At 45.4% G+C, this 13,209-nt stretch overlaps 1 protein-coding gene across 1 annotated transcript in view; it reads right to left on the bottom strand.

Annotated features, from left to right (window-relative positions):
• The window catches only part of LOC126481054 (protein-cysteine N-palmitoyltransferase Rasp), a 182,436-nt gene that overhangs the window by 53,435 nt on the left and 115,792 nt on the right, over positions 1 to 13,209 (bottom strand). Inside the window, exon 7 of the mRNA XM_050104534.1 lies at positions 4,333 to 4,534. Within this exon, the coding sequence (XP_049960491.1) occupies positions 4,333 to 4,534 (202 nt within the window). The remainder of the gene's footprint in view (positions 1 to 4,332; positions 4,535 to 13,209) is intronic.

Raw genomic sequence — 13,209 nt, 5'->3', positions numbered from 1 at the left:
CAATTTGGCCTCCCCCTCCACCACCTGGTCCCTGCCTAAGAATGCTAATCTTTTAGCACAACAAAGTACAGCCATACAACCTGAAAACAGATCCTGATCGAATCATCCATCCTACAGACCACTACCACTGCCATGATGAGTCACATTGAATACCTGACGGTAGGCCTCTGCCAACTGTCTGACTCCTCTACCATCAAGCTCTCTCATAGTGATCCCATCCCAAAAGTCAAGTGTAACCTCCTTCCCTCTGTAGCTAGCTATTGTGCTCCCAATGAAAGAATTTCTGCTCTTGTTGTCCAACACTTCCAACCAATTATGTAAAAACTAGCCTCCCATATCACAAACATACTAATCACTACCTTCCCCCAACTCCTCGCCATCCCCACCCCTTTACTTCTAGGATCCCTACTCTTCACTGTTGATGCCCACTCTCAACACATCAGTAGCACTCATGTCCATGGACTTGCTGCTGTCAAAAGCTACCTCCCCCAATGTCCTTCAGACTTCAAACATACCACCTCAGTTCTCGTACACTTTACCAACCTTTTCCTGACACACAACTACTGCTCCTTTGAGTGAAATGTATATGAACAAATCTGTGTCATAGCTTTGGGCACTGGAATGGTATCCTCCTATGCCAATCTGTTTATGAGTCATCTAGAGGAATCCTTCTTAGCCTCTCAAAACTCTGATCCCTAATCTGCTTCAGGTTCATTGATGATATCTTCATGGTAGACTCAGGGTCAACACATCCTATCCTCATTCGTTCACCAACTCAACATCATCATCTACCATTCACTTTACCAGGTCCTTCACAATATAATGTGCCACCTTCCTAGACGTTGATCACCACCTCTCTGATGGCCCCATCGACATCTCTGTTCACATTAAACCCACCAACAGCATTTTGACAACTGCCATCCCTTTCACTTCAAAATATCCCCCTAAAACAGCCCAGCCACCCTTCAACAACGTATCTGCAGTGACGAAAACTCCTGTGCTCGGCGTGCTGAAGGTCTCATGAAGCCCTTCACAGACAGGCACTATCCCCCAAACCAAGACCACAAATATAAACTGTGTTCAAAAAGAAATGAGCCAGAGGCATAATTACAGAAACCAGTACCTGTATGTTAGACATACTGACTCTGGCTGTTGAGAAACTAGTCCCACAGTCTCATAAAATTCCCAGGGCTGCTATGTTGACCAATTCTGCACGTGCAGCTAGACATCGTCATCTGAGGTGAATCATTTGCCCCTCAGAGCCTTTTTAAGGGGACCAGAAATAGTGTAATCACAGGGAGAGAGGTCCAGACTGTACGGATGGTGGCCAAGAACCTCCCATTTGAATTTCTGCAGGAGTCCTGCAACTCTGTTGGCCATGTGAGGCTTTGCATTCGCGTGTAACAGAATGACACCACAGGTGAGACTGCTTGGTCGTTTTGGTTTGATTGCTTGGTGAAGGGTGGTCAAGATTCGCGAGTAACACTGGCCATTCACTGTCGTCCCGTGCTGCAGAAGCGGGCCATCTTGGTCAAAGAAGAATGTCAGCTCCAGACTGTGCATCATCGGCTAATGACACCTGTCCTTCCCTGAAGCACTTGTACCACGCCTTGACCCTGCAAGGGACGTGTAGTGTTCGTCATACACTTGTGACATTCGTCGATGAATTTCTATTGCTCCTATTCCTTCTGCTGTCAGAAAATGAACAACACCTCTTTGCTCTTCTTTTTACGCCTCTTTTTGTCGCTGTTTTGTGATGCGACTGGTAGTGTTGGATGGTTGAAGCCTGCTGCTGCTAGCTCTGTACAGTCACATGACGTGCATGCATACCCTGAAGCGACGGGCTGTGAGTTTCCATGCTCTGCCCGGAACCACACCTCGTTACATAGCCATGATATTACCCTCCTGTGAGCAGTTTGTGCATTCCAGACTACACCTTATTTCTTTTTGAATGCTCCTTATAGATTACCAGTGCTATATCCTCACACATCCCAAATCCTCCCACCACCCCAATAATCAGCCAGTATTATTCTAGACTGCAACAACTGAATCTTATCCTTTGTCAGAGGTCTGGTTATCACTCATGCTTCTGAAGTGAGGGATGAACTACCCAAGATCATTATCCCCCCCCCAAAATGGTGTGCCATCACCCACCCAACCCACCAACATCCTAGTCCATTCCTATAACACACCCACTCCCAACCTCTTGCCGTATAGATCATATCCCTGTGGCAGACTAAATTGAAATACCCGCACAATCCACCCACTGTTCATCCAGGTCGCATCATGTAGGGGCCTGCGCATATGTATGAATGGACATGAGCGAGCGCACATGCGTGCTTGTGTGTGTACGCGTGTTCTCAAGCTAGTATAGGTCCAGAAAGGATTACTCTGGAAGCTAGCAATTTTATTTATTTATTTACTGATTTATTTATTTACTGATTTATTAATTTACTGATTTATTTATTTACTGATTTATTTTTATCTGCCCATCAGCACCTCAAAGCTTCTGCTGTTCGGTGAGTGGTCTCCTTTAATCTGAAAGTACTTCCAGTGTGTCATAATTGTTCTTTAAATGTTTATAAACATAAAACAACAAAAATCCAGTTAGGCACAGCAGTGGATGACAGTGAATATGCTTCTTCCATGTTAACAGCAGACCAAACATTTGAAGTAATCACTCCCTCATCTGGGTTTCACTTCTCTGAAGGAAGTCACAGCATATAAAAATAGGAAACAGCTTTAAGTTCCTTGTATATTCATGTTAAATTTTTGGTATTGCCGTACTTTTTCTGAAGATGAAGTCATAGCTTGCAATTTGTTGCAATATTAACCAACTGTTAACCAAATAACTTTGACTGGTAGTGGTCTCTGAAGAATCTGTTTTGTAGCTTTGCTATACCTTATTACATGTGTGCCTCGATACTCTCTACCTTGTCTGAAAGGTGGAAATGGAAAAAGGACGGAAAACAAGAAAGAGAACGTTAAGCTACAAAATATGCCACACTTCTCATCCAAATTTTGTATTCCAATTGTTTCTGTTTCATAGTCATTCTGGAGACGCAATTTTGTCATTGTAACTACTAATTCAGTATAATTACAACTGTGTGACTAACTGGGTAAGTGCTACTAGGTTATAAATCCCCAAGTTGAGTGTTCAAATCTCAGACAGGCTTGAAGGACCCTTAGCTGAGTCGCACAGCGGAAGATGGTAATTGGTATGGGTGCTTTTCAGTAATAACTCTTTTAATTAACCTTTAATGAAATTCACAATCACTACAGGTTTAGAGGACAAAGGTTCACTCCTGAATACAACTTAGATGTCCTGGAATGATGATTGGTGGTTGCCACTAAGCTGAGGAAGCGGGCGCTCCCAGAGTGGCTGACATATTGATAACAGCTTTGATCCTGGGGAGGGCGTGAGACAGAACTGTCGGAGGGATAACAGCATTGTGGTCCACAGCATATACTCAAAGGAGTGGAACTGTTGGTCCAGAGCCCTGGGTGGAACTGGCTGTCTAGGAGCTGAGCAGTAACTTAAGTACATGTCCACAGTGGAATACAGGTACTGTGCGATGTGGTCACACGAGTGTGCACATGTGAACAGATGGCCGAGACTACAGCGCTGTTTACCATGACCTGCACACCATGCTTGTGCCCCCAGATGCTGTGACATCAGCAGAAGGCTTTGTGGTAAACAGCTCCGTGTCTCTTCTGTTGACAATCTTCCAAGGTACAGTAGGGGCTGTATCTAGCCAATGAAGGGTATCCACAAATGTGGTGGCCGAATATGCAAGGTCCCAGCCCTGCATATACTACAGTCCTAGAATTTTCTCTCTCTGGCAATGTGAAGAGCATCAAGCTGCATCATTGTTTAGGGTCTGTAGGTCTCCTTCTAACTGGATAGGTAAATCAGTGTGAAGGTTGGGCCATGCCTAGCAAAGAACTGTGGTCTTTAAACAATTCTAACTTTTGTGCAATGCACAGTTTCAAGTGTGTAATCATCCTGTTTTTGTTAATATAACCCTTAGCCTACACAACCAGAATGGCTCAGCATACTGTTGCTGTCACTAACAGATTCAATAAGCGACAAGAACCAGTGTAGTTTTCCACATCTGCAAAGCCTTGGAAAGGGTGGAATGTTGCGGAAGAAAATTCTTGAATACAAAATAAAACTTTCTACAGAAAATCAGTGAATAATTTATCAGATTGCACAGGTTTCATAATATGTTAATAGGTTCTGTGCACAATAGCACATACTGTGCGATAACGTGTGTAGTACATGCTTGTGTTTGATACTATACAGTTACACAGAGCAATGAAAGTGCTTACCTCAAGCTTTTGATATGTTGATGAGTGAGCAACACTTCTGCATATTCCTTCCACTGTTAGTCCAATGAAATTGAGAACAGACCAAATCAGAACGTAGTCATATGTGTTGTGCCACAAATATATGAATATAAAGCATACAAATGATGCACCCAATTTCTTAATCAAGCTCGAATCGTTTCCACGGCAAGGAATGTATATGTACCTGCAGCAAAATAGAAGAAAACATGTTACATGTTTTTGCAATAATACTAACAAAAAAGTTTTGTCTATATTTTCTCTCTTCTTCCACTACCACTGCTGTTTCTTTACTTTGTAGCCAATATAAAAGATGAAAATGTTGCCTTTTCATTTTTATATCTCTTTTCTGCAGTCAAACTTATATAAGCAACACAAGATTATCTATTGTCTTTTATGATAATCCGGGAAGATGGCAGATAATCTATATTACTCATAGAGAAGCATATATTTCTATCTGTTCAGAAATGCTTCTTATTTGAAACAACATAACTGTGCATCACTGGGAGTACAATGACATTACAGTAATTAGTTACATGTAGCACATTGTCTCACAACTATATCTCTAAGTAGCATTTATAATGCTTTTTACTTTAAACCATATCCAGCTCTTTCATTTGACTGAAGATTTATAAATATTAAGTATATTTGCGTTTATTAGAATGTAATCTACAGGTGCCACACTTTCAAAATATTTCCTTAATACCATGTAACTTTTATCTCATCTTTAATTTGGTATTACTGACTACATTATTCTCTTTAAAACAATAAATTTTGCAGCATACAAATGAATTGATTTAAAATTATGGAAGAAAGTTCTAAATGTCAATTAGCCATACTGACTGAGATTACCATCCCTTTTTTTCCCAGTTCAGTTGCAACAGTCAGGCGGAGCTATTGACAATTTTAAGTTATACAATTCCAAAAACTTGTCAAACTCTTAGCAGAACAGTTACCGTATGTTGTAGTGGGAAATGGAGACAGTGAATGGTTTCAGATGAGCAATTTGTAATCCCTGTACATAAAAGGGCATGTCCTGAATGACTGACTGACTCTTCATCAACCAGCCCAAACTGCTAAGGGCAAAAACTTGAAATTTGGAGGTGTGATCTTGTACTATTGTATTAAGAATTTCAAACCCTAAGAGAGTTAAAAATGGGATGAAATGCCTTTTAAAAAATCTAACCCAATGGAGGGAGAGGGGGGGGGGGGATGAAACAGTGGATGAAAGCTTTTCTTGAAAATATATCCTTATTAAAGAACAACTAAAGTATTTTTCAAGCTACACCTATGAATTTGACTTCTCAGTAACAAATAAAAAAAGTATGCCTTTCAGTGTTTTTGAAAACTGAACCCCTAACGGGGTGAAACAGGGGATGAGATTTTTTACGAAAATATTTTATTATGAAAGCATTTTTAAAGCTAAGTCCATGAAAATTTAAATTTGGATTCTCAGTTAGAAATAAAAAAGTATGTGATTCACTGTTTTTGGAAATCCAGCCCCTATGGGGGTGAAATGAGGGATGAAAGTTTTTATGAAAATATTTCATTATAAAAGCATTTTTAAAGCCAAATCTTTGAAAATTGGTGTTTGCCTTTTTGGTGATGAAAAAATATGTTTCACTGTTCTTGGAAAAGTAACCCCGAGTGGGGTTATACTGATTCACTGACTCGTCATCACACAATATAAATCACTAAGAATAGAAACTTGAAATTTGGAGAGTGAATGGATCTTATACTGTAGCCATTATTTACGAAAGTATTATCCGAATTTCACTCGTAAGGGAATGAAATAGAGGATGAAAGGCTTTTTGAAAGTATGTTGCTATTAAGGGAATTTTGAAGTTAGAACAACGAAAACTGGTATTTGGTTTCTCAGTCAGAAAAAAATGTGTGTTTCAGCATTTTTGGAATTTCAAACACTAAGGGGTAAAATATTGGGTGAAAGTTTTTTTGAAAATAAATTATTACTGAAGAGCTACTAAATCAATTTAAGGAGACATCTATGACAACTGATATTTGAATTCTCAGTTACAAATAAAAAAAAATTGATGTTTCAGTGTTCCTGGGAATTCAACCCCTAAGGGAGCGCAATAGGAAATTAAAATTTTTAAGAAAATCTTTTGTTACACTAAAAAAATTAAAGCTAAATTTATGAAAATTAGTATTTCACTTCTCAGTTAGATATAAGGGAATATTCGTTAAATGATGAAAGTTGCTATGGAAACATCCCCACAAGAATGCGAAAGGCATGATTAAAAAGAACTTTAGACTCCAGCTTGCTCTTTAGTCAAAAGTACATGTGAAAAAAACCATGGTTATCTGGCTTTAATCAGCATGAAAACGTTGGAAGGTGTTGCAATTAATGAACAACATAAAACTTCAATTAAATAAAAAGAAATTATCTGCAGGCCATACAGAATACGCGAGCAAAGCACAACTAGTGCTAAGTTACTTATGAATAAAACAAGCCCCAGTAAAATTACAGAAGTCACACGTGTAACTTATACATACAAATAAATGTAAATAATTTATAGGAATTTAATTTCAGTTTCAAATGTACCCTCTCTGATTTCAACACTGAAGTTGTTCTCGCAACATTGTGTGTTCTCACAACATTTTAAAAAAAAATGTAAAAACATTTTTGGGAATTTCATGACACAAGTAATTCATTTCTTGTATTTAGTCTACCTTTGTAGATTTCACATTTCATATATCCACACAAAAGCAATGACTTAGAATTTGAAGGTGCTCCATGGAAGAAGTGTCAGCTATGTTTTAGTAGGAAAAGGGACAGCAAATGGTCGGAGACCAAATATGGAGTCCAGCAGAGGAGTGACTTGCTTCCACCAAGAGACACTAAAGTAATCTGCTTCATGCATCTACAGGGCTATAGCCAGCATAGAGACACAGACACCACGAACAACTTCCTCCTTTCAGTGAGACTGCTGATGCAAGACTATTCTGACCCATGTGTATCAGGGCTCACATGAAGCCCAAGTCATCAATCACCACAAATACAGTGATATGCTATAACCGAGTAATCATTAGCCACGGAAAGTGGGTGGGGGGGGGGGGGGGTGAGGAGAGAGGAGAGAGCAGAGATGACAGTGATGAGGTAGGATAGGTGGTTGGCAAAGGGGTGAGAGGGGCCGAATGGAGGATGAGGGGGAGGCCGGAGGGTGGGGGGGTGTTGAGGCCGGAGGTTGGGGGGTGTTGAGGCCGGAGGGGGGAGGAGGCAAGAGGGGGGAGGAGAACAGCGCCGGCGCAGCCGTCAGCAGATGGCGATGGCTGAACCGGCAGTGTCCAATTCATAACCGGGCCAAAACGACCTCCTCCCGCCAAGAAGGGCGTGAGGAGGACGTCCAAGCTGCGGGAAGAGGTTTCAAGGCCCGAAGCTTGTTGTCCATAAGTGCAGCCCAATCGGCATGCCACAGCGATAAAATGCGCCGACAAATGACCCTGCTACAATCTGATGAAGGGACACAACAAGAAGCTGTCCGAGGCTGGAGGACCACAGCCTTTGCCGCGGCATCTGCAGCTTCGTTCCCAGGGATACCGACATGGCCAGGAACTCACATAAAGCTAACCGGAGAATCGTCGTCCACCAGCTGCTGAAGAGAGCGTTGGATCCGGTGCACGAAAGGGTGAACCGGATACAGATCACTGAGGCTCCGGATGGCGCTCAGGGAATCGGAGCAGATGACAGAAGCAGAATGTCAGTGGCCGCAGATGTAAATAACAGCCTGGTAGAGGGCAAAGAGCTCAGCTGTGAAGACCGAACAATGGCCATGGAGCCGGTATTTGAAACTTTGTGCCCCGACAATAAAAGAACACCCGACCCCGTCATTGGTCTTAGAGCCACCTGTATAAATGAAGGTCATATTAATGAACTTCGAACGAAGTTCGACAAAATGGGAATGGTATACCGAACCGGGGGTAACCTCCTTTCGGAGCGAGCTGAGGTCAAGGTGAACGCGAAACTGAGCCTGGAGCCAAGGTGGCGTGTGGTTCTTGCCCACTCTAAAGGTTGCAGGGAGTGAAAAATCAAGGTGTTGAAGAAGGCAACGAAAGCGAACTCCTGGGGGTAGCAGGGCAGAGACATACAACCCGTATTGACGGTCGAGAGAGTCGTCAAAAAAGGAACGATAAGACGGGTGGTCTAGCATTGACAGTAGCCGACAGGCATACCGACAAAGCAGTATATCGCACCGGTAGGTGAGTGGCAATTCACCGGCTTCAGCATGAAGATTCTCGACGGGACTAGTATAAAACGCTCCGATCCCAAGACATAAACACCGATGTTGTATGGAGTTGAGGCGGCGTAAGATGTATGGCCGCGCAGAGGAGTATAAGAAGCTCCCATAATCCAGCTTGGAGCGGATGATTGACCGATATAGGTGAAGTAGGACGGTTCGATCCGCTCCCCACGACATACCACTGAGAACACGGAGGACATTTAGAGAACGGGTACAACGGGCAGCCAAATATGACACATGTGGAGACCAGCTAAGTTTCCTATCAAATGTATAACCTAAAAATTTTGTTGTCTCCACAAATGGGAGAGCAACAGGACCGAGTCATAAGGACGGTGGGAGAAACTCTTTGTAGTGCCAGAAGTTAATACAGACCGTCTTCTCGGCAGAAAAACGGAAGACACTGGCGAGACTCCAGGAGTAAAGACTGTCAAGAGAACGCTGAAGACAGTGCTCCAGGAAACATGTACGCTGCGCGCTGCAATAGATGGTAAAATCGTCCACGAAAAGGGAGCCTGATACATCAGCTGGGAGGCAATCCATTATTGGATTGATCACTATGGCGAAGAGAGCGACGCTCGAAACTGAGCCCTGTGGCACCCCATTCTCCTGGCAAAAGGTGTCTGACAGGACAGAACCCACACGTACCCTGAACTGTCGATCCCTTAAAAAGGAACGAATAAACAGAGGGAGGCGACCACGAAGGCCCCATGTATGCATGATGCAGAGAATGCCTGCCCTCCAACAGGTGTCGTAAGCCTTCTCCAAATCAAAGAACACAGCCGCGGTCGGGCGCTTCCGCAAGAAGTTATTCATAATGAAGGTCGACAAGATAACCAGATGGTCAACAGCAGAGCAGCGCCTACGAAATCCACATTGTACATTGGTAAGTAGGTGTCGAGATTCGAGCAGCCAAACCAAACGAGAGTTAACCATTCGCTCCATCACCTTACAGACACAGCTGGTAAGCAAGATGGGTCGATAACTGGAAGGCAAGTGCTTGTCCTTCCCCGGCTTACGAATCGGTACAACAATAGACTCGCGCCAGCATGCGGGAACATGTCCCTCAATCCAGATGCGATTATAAGTACGAAGAAGGAAACCTTTACCCGCAGGAGAAAGGTTCTTCGGCATCTGAATATGTATAGAATCAGGCCCTGGAGCAGAGGACCGTGACCGGGCAAGTGCATTTTTGAGTTCCCGCATGGTGAAGGGGGAATTTTAACTTTCACGATTCGAGGAGCGGAAGTTAGGTGGCCTAGCCTCCTCTGCCTGTTTTCGGGGGAGGAAGGCAGGGAGGTAATGAGCGGAGCTCGAAACCTCTGCGAAAAAGCGGCTGAAGGCATTGGAGACATCCTCAGGGGCCACAAAACGTCATTCACGACTGTCAAGCCAGAAACTGGTGAGTGGACCTTAGTGCCAGATAGCCGGCGCAGGCTACCCCAGACAACAGAAGAAGGAATAAAACTGTTGAAGGTGCTTGTGAAAGCAGCCCAGCTGGCCTTCTTGCTTTCTTTAATAATACGACGACACTGCACACGTAATCTTTTATAATTGATACAATTCACCACTGTAGGGTGGCTTTTAAACGTGCGTAAAGCACGTCGACGAGCAGGTAAAGTGTCTCTACATGCTGCGGTCCACCAGGGGACCGGTACGTAACGTGGAGAAGAAGTAGTGTGAGGGATGGAATATTCAGCAGCAGTGAGAATGACGTCCGTGATGTGTGTGACCTGACTATCACAGCTTGTGAAGGTTTGATCCTGAAAGGTCGCCCTGGAAGAGAAGTGCCCCCAGTCTGCTTTTGGAGATGTTCCAACTAGTTGAGCATGGAGAGGGGGTATGATGCAGGAGATGGATAACACACACAGGAAGTGGTCGCTCGAATATGTATCAGGAAGTGCATACCACTCAAACCGGCGTGCAAGTTGGGTAGTACATATAGAGAGGTCTAAATTGGAATAGGTGTTAGATGTGTCCGAAAGAAAAGTAGGGGCGCCAGTATTGAGGCAGACAAGATTGAGCTGGTTGAAAATGCCTGCTAACAGGGAGCCCCTCAGGCAGGATGCTGGAGAGCCCCAAAGGGGATGGTGGGCATTGAAGTCTCCAGTTAACAAAAATGGTGCAGGGAGCTGAGCAACAATTTGCATCATGTCTGCCCTGGTAACGGCAGACGACGATGGAGTGTAAACGGTACAAATGGAAAATGTAAAAGTGGGAAGAGTAATTCGGACGGCAACTGCCTGCAGGCCAGTGTGCAATGTGATGGGATCGTAGTAAATATCATCCCGGACCAGCAACATAACCCCTCCATGAGCCGGAATACCTGCCACAGGGGGTAGGTCAAAACGCACGGAGGTGTAGTGTGCCAATTTCCTGGAGGGCTACGACAAGCCGACGGTACAAGCGGAGCAGCAACTTTAAGTCCTCTTGGTTGGAGCGAATGCTGCGAATATTCCAGTGAATAAGTGCCATCGTGAGAAGAAAAAGAAGATGCAAGAAGGGGTCACCTCGAAGGCCGCTGAGGGCCTGGCTTCGAGCGAGCACTGCCGCCGCTATAAGTAGGCGGACATTCATCGTCCATTGGTTCTATAGGTTCATCGGACATCTTGGGCCATCTTGTTAAGATGGCCGGGAGGGGGAGCTTCCTCCGCCGGTGAATGGCCAGATGTTCGGCTACCAGCGGTGCGGCCAGGCGAAAGGGATGACGGCCTGGGGCGGCAACTGCTGGGTGGCGCAGGAGAAGAAATGCGCCGTGGCGGAGAAGGAGAACTGTGCTTCCTATGAGCCTTCTTGGAAGGTCGTTTAGTGGAAGTATTGAACGATGGCTGGGAGTTCGAGGTACGTAGGAAGTCTGCACGGGACGGTTCCTTCTTGAAGGCCCGTGCATCTGATTTCTGGGTCTTCGTCTTGGCAGAAGCTGATGAAGGTGCTTGTGTCTGAGGGGTGACAGGAGGAAGAGGAGACGTCGACCGGGCGATCTTAGCACTGGCCGAACGGACGACCGTAGTGCTGAAGGTCAGATCGCATGTCTGTATCGCCACCTCCCTGGTAGTCCAAGGAGAGGTGCGGACAGTACTGTATTTCCCCGCTGGGAGCAGCGTGGGCTTCCTACTAGCAAATAGCTTGCGAGCAGCCGAGGTGGACACTTTCTCTTTGACCCGAATTTCCTGTATACAGCGTTCTTCCTTGTAGATGGGACAGTCGCGGGAGGACGCTGCATGATCCCCCTGACAGTTCACACAACGAGGAGACGGAGGTGGACTGTCACCCTCATGGGCATGCCTGCCACAAGTGACACATTTAGTAGCATTGGAACAAGACTGGCGAGTGTGATTAAAATGCTGACACTGGTAGCAGCGCGTAGGTGTCGGGACATAGGGGCGAACAGAAATAACCTCATAGCCCGCTTTGACGCGCGACGGCAGCTGAACACTATCAAAGGTCAAGAAAAGTGTCTGGGTCGGTACAAGGTCATTGTTGACCTTTTTCATGACCCTATGGACAGCCATCACGCCCTGCTCAGCGAGTAAAGACTGAATCTCCTCATCAGTCAATCCGTCGAGTGACCTAGTATATACCACACCACGAGACGAATTCAAAGTGCGGTGAGCCTCCACCCGGACAGGGAACGTGTACAGGAGTGTGGCCCGAAGCAATTTTTGTGCCTGAAAGGCGCTCTCAGTTTCTAGTAACAAGGTACCGTTACGCAACCTGGTACAAGACTTGACAGATCCGGCTATGGCATCTATGCCCTTCTGGATAACGAAAGGGTTGACAGAGGAAAAATCCTTTCCATCCTCAGATCGAGAAACTACGAGGAACTGTGGGGCAGGCGGTAGTACTTTTGCCACTGGTGGCTGGTCAAATTTCCATTTGTGGGCAGAAGTCGAGAGAGAAGAAGAAGAGAAATCCATTGTGGAGGAATCCCCCATGATTGCCAGCGTCTCCGATGGCGCGCTCCTTCCTTGTGGGGACCCTCTCAGAGGGCACTCCCGCCTTAGGTGAATGTTTACAATTCAGGTCACGCCTCCCGAGAAACAGACGGAGGGACCAATCGGCATGGTCAGAAGGTATCAGCTCAGGCAATCACCCCTCCCTGGGCCTGGCCTTTACCAGGGGGTACGTGCGTGCCTTACTTGTCTACCCAGGGCGGGGAATTACGCGTTACCCCGTCACCGGCTACGCGTGCGAACGCGTGGGTCAGCCTTCAGGCACGCACAGGGAGGAAGGAAGAAAAGGAAAATGAAGAGAGAGAGGGAGAGAGAGGACAGACTGTCTCAAACGCCGAGGCGGAGACCAGAGAAGGCAAGGAGAAGAAGGCAAGGAGAAGAAGGTAAGGGAAAGAGTAAGTAAGACAGTGAGATGGAGAAGAACAAAGAAAGGAACCAACCAAAGGAAGGAAGAAACGAGAAGAAGTGAAAAACCAAAATGACCGCAAAGATAGGTCGTGGAACCGTGCGTCTCCGGACGCAGGCACTAACTACCCCCTTGAGGGGGAGGGACTCCTTTTAGTCGCCTCTTACGACAGGCAGGAATACCTCGGGCCTATTCTAACCCCCGGACCCGCAGTGGGGGCGGGGCAGAGAGAGAGAGAGAGAGAGAG

Source organism: Schistocerca serialis, chromosome 5, assembly GCF_023864345.2.
Source record: "Schistocerca serialis cubense isolate TAMUIC-IGC-003099 chromosome 5, iqSchSeri2.2, whole genome shotgun sequence".
Taxonomy (NCBI): domain Eukaryota; kingdom Metazoa; phylum Arthropoda; class Insecta; order Orthoptera; family Acrididae; genus Schistocerca; species Schistocerca serialis.
Note: the sequence above shows the minus strand (reverse complement) of the source record. Positions and strands in the feature narration are given on the sequence as shown.